Source organism: Lolium rigidum, chromosome 4 (genome assembly GCF_022539505.1).
Source record: "Lolium rigidum isolate FL_2022 chromosome 4, APGP_CSIRO_Lrig_0.1, whole genome shotgun sequence".
NCBI lineage: Eukaryota > Viridiplantae > Streptophyta > Magnoliopsida > Poales > Poaceae > Lolium > Lolium rigidum.
Genome location: NC_061511.1, coordinates 82853845 through 82858893, shown reverse-complemented (window position 1 = coordinate 82858893; position 5049 = coordinate 82853845). Strand labels below are relative to the sequence as shown.

Genomic DNA, 5049 nt, shown 5'->3' with positions numbered 1-5049 from the left:
TAGTAAGAAACCTCCACAAGTATAGTTGGGACTCCATCGTCGCCCTCTCCATCGTCGGGGATGAAACCACTTGGGAGAGAGAGAGTGTGTGTTGCCGGCTGCCGGGAATCTCTTCGAGGGCCTCCGTCTTGGAGGTTGAATCGATGCCATCGATGGCATCAAGAGAGGCTGCCTCATCAGCCCGAGATCATGGCAGCGAGCCAAGGCCACCATGTGATAAACTCCAACTAGTTGCAACAAGGATCCTCCCCTACATCTTTCACCTTTGGAGGCCAATGCGTTACACTACATATTCCCCTTGCCACCATGGCCGGCCAGCAGATATAGTGCTGCAATAAAGCCCCAAAAGAAAGGATGGAGGCCCTTATTGGAAGAGCTTGTTGTCTTCTTCCTCGGAAGCTCATCAGAGAAGGCCGGACCTAGAGATGACCGTCCAACATCGTGTGGACATGTAGCCTTATTTTTTCAGAGTTCCCTGAGAGTGCAGCCTCCTCCACCGCCACAACTCCTGCCACCAGAGTTGCACGATGATGAACAAGAAACTCAGGCTTCCCCTGGTCTGGTCGGGGAGATCTGGACCTACTCCCAGAGTGGGGCGGCGAGCTGGGGCCTGGGGGCGGAAGTGGCTGAATTTGGGAGGAAAATATAGTGAAGAAAGGAGAAAAAAAATACCGTTGGTAGGTGGATCCTATGGACAAATTTCTCTATGCTTGACTTTTACAGTTGTTCCGTGATACAACAACTTGGCACCTTAAAACATTAAAAATATTTAACAATGCATTTTAATACACTTTTACAATTCTCATTTTTTTAGATTTTCTCTTACGGTATATTCAAGTGCATTTCCAAAATTTCCCTCGATTGCTAAAATAGCAATTTGGGCTAAAAATTAGCTCCAAGAGCATGGAAATCCACTTTTGAACCTGGGAGCATAAGCTCCTGCTACCCGAGAAAAACATTTTAAAATTTTAGAAAAATGTGAACAAAAAATTGACCAGTATATGATATTATATGTGTGCACGCTAAGTTTCACGGAAAATTGATATTTTTTGTGTCTTATGAAAAAAGATTAAAAGTATGTTTGGTTAAAAGCATTTTTTATTCTTTGTGTACGCCACAAAAAATATCGGGTTTTCACAAAACAACTTTATGAGCATATGGCCCACTTTGATTGCAACTATTGGATGGAAAATCTATTGACTGCTGCTATCTGCGTTGCTTGATGCAATCTTCCCCGGCGTGGAGGTGACGGCTTGTGCAACATTTTGGGTCACTTGCGTTGAACATTGCCCGTGATTTGGGGCACTTTGATTGCAACTATTGGATGCAAAAATCTATTGACCATTCTATCTACAGTATTTATCTAGTACGTGTCTGTTGTCATATTTGTTGAAATTCTGAAAAATCCTCTTTTAAAGTTTGGCGCAATTCCGGCCGGAACAGATCCTGCGAAAGGAAACCGTAAAACCGAAGTTCTACTAGAGCCGATGTGACACCTTAAAACAGGTTTTCCATGCCCCTTACATACGTTTTAGAGTTGATCTTACCCCACCAAGTGAGTCCTTTTGACTCAAATTCCACGTGACGAGTGTGATCACGTAGGCGATACACATTTGGGGATGTGATTCAGTTTCAAAGATCAAATGATTTCTGGCGTATCTCAAACCATACGATTATGGAAGAACCACGACAAGATTAGCACAATGATCAAGCACGCGATCAAGAGGTTGCAGAATGTCTTTGTTCTGCACAAACCGCTGCCCTTAGACGATCCTCCGCTGTCCACACCCGCCGCCCCATGCCACTGCCGAATGAACTCCTTGCCGCCCCCGCCCCATCCAGTGATGTTCGCCGCGGTCTCGCCGCAGATCTCGCAGCGCCTGCAGTTGCCAGCAATAGTACCACTTTCTCAGGCAAATCTTTCAACGAGTAAAATTCAGAATGGGGGTCAACGGATGCTCAGAACCTCTTAATTAACATGAAGCTAAACATGAACGCACATATTAGCATCTCTATTACTCCCTCCGTTCCAGGAAGATTGTCTGAGAATTGTTAAAATTTGGATGTATCTAGACACTGAATAGTATCTTGTTATATCTAAATTTTGAAATTTTTTAGAAAATCTTCATGGAAGGGAGGGAGTACAATGCATACAGTTTGATCTAGTGAAAGACACTAAAAATAGCTCGCTTTCCAAAAGATGCTTGCATCTGCTGATTTCTCATATATTATGGCGGTACCACACTACCATTACAGGTTTGTTACAACTTACAGTTGAGAAAAAACCAACAATTATGCTCTCCTATTCGAAAATATACGGTATTGAACTTTGCAGTTTCCCGGCGGCAACTTTGACCATTCTTTTATGAACGCATAAATGAGAAAGTACATATCATTGAATGGTTTTTACTTTTCTTGCATATTCAACCTATTTTTACTATGAAGTACACCTGTTAAAAATTAAGAAATTTGAGTGTCTACATTGGAGGAAAGGTAGTACCAATTATGCAAGTACATAACATAATCACCACTTGATAATAACACTAGTCATTCACATGTCTTAAGTAACACTAATACTAAAAAGTTGCACAAATGTTCACTGAATTAGCAAAATCATGTTCTTGGCGCTGCAAACTGATTATGATTACCATGTTGGGTTGAAAAACTTTTACATGTTACAGTTGAACACAATACTAAGTTCGAAACAGAGTATCCTGCGTGCTTGCATGTTACGATCTGAAGAACCCGGAATAGTGTGTGCTCTAATTTGATTTTGAGTCACCCAAAAATCTCATAAGTTATCAGAATAAACATATGATGGTTATATTTTTTTTATGAAGATCTGTTCGTTGGCTTGTATCACACACATCCACGAATTTTCATAATTTTTGAAAAAATTAGTTGTCCTTCAGACGAGATAGGAGGACAAGCTCTTGAAGAAGAAAATGTGAGAGAAATATAAAGGGGAGTTAACTGTAGCCTGTGCAACAAACCACTCGACCAACGCAAGTGCTAAGCCCAGCCCCCAGGCTATGGGCCTATGGCAGTTGGGAGATGTCACTGTGATTGAGGAATGGAGCTCTTAGCAAAGAGAGTGAAAGAACTCTACATTTTGCATTATACATACGGCCCACCTAGCAAGTGGTTGCAATAATAGAGGGGCATATGGTTTCCTGATGTGCATACGTACTTCAGCTCGTATAAGAAAACCCATAGCGCTACCATTAGTGAACTGATTGCCCAACTTTATTCGTTTTCTTCATATAATAGCGAAAGATTCCGTGCCATGATTGTCATTATTTATTCAGGTCCTTCTAATACTACTCCGGTCATCTTCCTTAATTAAAGGCTTTAAATTAGTCTATCTTCGGCAAGCGACCGGCACAAAAACTATTCTTCAGAGTTTGACTCATTCAGAGCATCCTGATTCATTTCTAAATTCTAATCCATCTGCTATTCCTCAATCGCCGGTGACAGTGACAAAGCTCAGGGAGGAGAGCTCGCCAAAGTGGTATGGGTCGTGAGGCTGAGCCACCCGCGATGCAGGAGCAGCGACTGTGGTTGATCCAATGGTGGAGTGAGGGTTATAGGTCACCAGAGATCCGAGGAGAAAGAAAAAGGGTGTCAATTACTGATTTGTTAGTACTTAGTACTACCAAATTACTGTACATTGAGTTAATCGAGTGCGTAACATCAACAACTCAAACAGGAGAACCTTTTTGAACTAACTTGAGTTCAGGTACACTGTCAAAACTCATAGAAGTTTACGTGTTCAAAAGAACGAGGCAGTGGAAGCATTGGTATACGAATCACACATCTGAATATCTGATGGGAGTGTATGTGTACCTGTTGCCCCTCACGGAGAACCACGCCTCGGCGCACCGGCGGTGCGCCGCCGCGATCTCACCCCGGCAGCCGCAGCCGAGGTTCACTAGCCGCCCGCTCCCGCTCTTCGCCGGCAGGTCGCCGTCCGCGAGGTGGCAAATTCTGCAGGCGCTCTCAGTTCCACCCTGCTGCTGCTGACCAGCCGTCGTCCTGTCGACGTCGACCACAACATTCGCAACGGCGCCGTCGATCTCGACCGGCCTTTCTGGCCCTCCCCCGCTGGCACCCGCTCCGGTGTCTCCGGCGGTGATCACCATGGCTAACTTCTCATCTCGGTGGACCAATATCTATCAATGGCTTAAGAATCTTGGGTTTGGGAGGGGGGACGAAAAGAAATGAATGATGACAGGAGGGAGCTAGCTAGATTCTTATCGTCTCGATGCTGGGAATGGGCCGACGCAAGTTGACCTGAGACAGCGAAAGATCAGGGGAGGGCGATGCAGGGCAAATATTCATAACCGAAAAAGTAAAAAGGAGCGCCGAGGTTTGCGAACCGGCCGATTTTTTTTTCCCCTTCACTCAAAACACTTCTGCTCGAAACAACCTTTCGTCTCCCTTTATGAAAAAAAAAACGTAAGAGTATCAGCTAGGTATAAGAGGTATACGGTTTACTTTAGCTATAAGCTGTGACCGTAGTTTATGAAAATAGTTACAATGTATAAAATGTACTTTGCTATAAGATAGGAACTACATGTTATTGAAATTAACAACCATGAAAGTGTGAGAAGGATTGAGAAATAGTTTTTAAATCTTCACACGCTAGGATACACTAACTTTCTAATCGAGGAAGCTTCACGACAAAGTGATTAGTATCGTCAGCGTATTTCTTGTTTTTTCAATATCATGCTTCATAAATAGAATCGTATTGTCCGCGTATTGAAGGACATACGGTCCATCATCCACGAGATGGGAAACTATTCTTCGATTTGGCCATCATTTTTTGCACGCTCTATTATTATAACTAACATACAAGTATTTGTCAACGTTGTCATTGACTTTGATGGCTACACTATCTCCGAAAAAATGTGGATTTAGATGCGCCACATCAGAAAATCCTTTTATTATAATGCTGACCATAGTGGTAAGTATCATGTAGTAGTATCATGCATATGATACTTATGTATGGTACTATCTCCGTAGTGGTTAGTATCATAAAGTAGTATC

The 5049-nt window shown here is 42.9% G+C and overlaps 1 protein-coding gene across 1 annotated transcript; it reads right to left on the bottom strand.

The window, feature by feature from the left end:
• Positions 1-1493: 1493 nt before the first annotated feature.
• On the bottom strand, positions 1494-4142 carry LOC124647312. The gene is made up of 2 exons (XM_047187276.1): positions 3847-4142; positions 1494-1880 (listed from the first exon to the last, which is right to left on the bottom strand). The coding sequence occupies exons 1-2, from the start codon at positions 4140-4142 to the stop codon at positions 1661-1663; spliced, it is 516 nt and encodes a 171-aa protein (XP_047043232.1). The 3' UTR covers positions 1494-1660.
• Between the last annotated feature and the right edge of the window lie 907 nt (positions 4143-5049).

Excerpts from the sequence above, each read along its gene's own strand:
- LOC124647312 (XM_047187276.1), bottom strand. The coding sequence starts at position 4,142 with ATGGTGATCACCGCCGGAGACACCGGAGCGGGTGCCAGCGGGGGAGGG. Across the intron at positions 1,881-3,846 it reads TTCTCCGTGAGGGGCAACAG|GCGCTGCGAGATCTGCGGCG; the intron begins GTACACATACAC and ends TGGCAACTGCAG.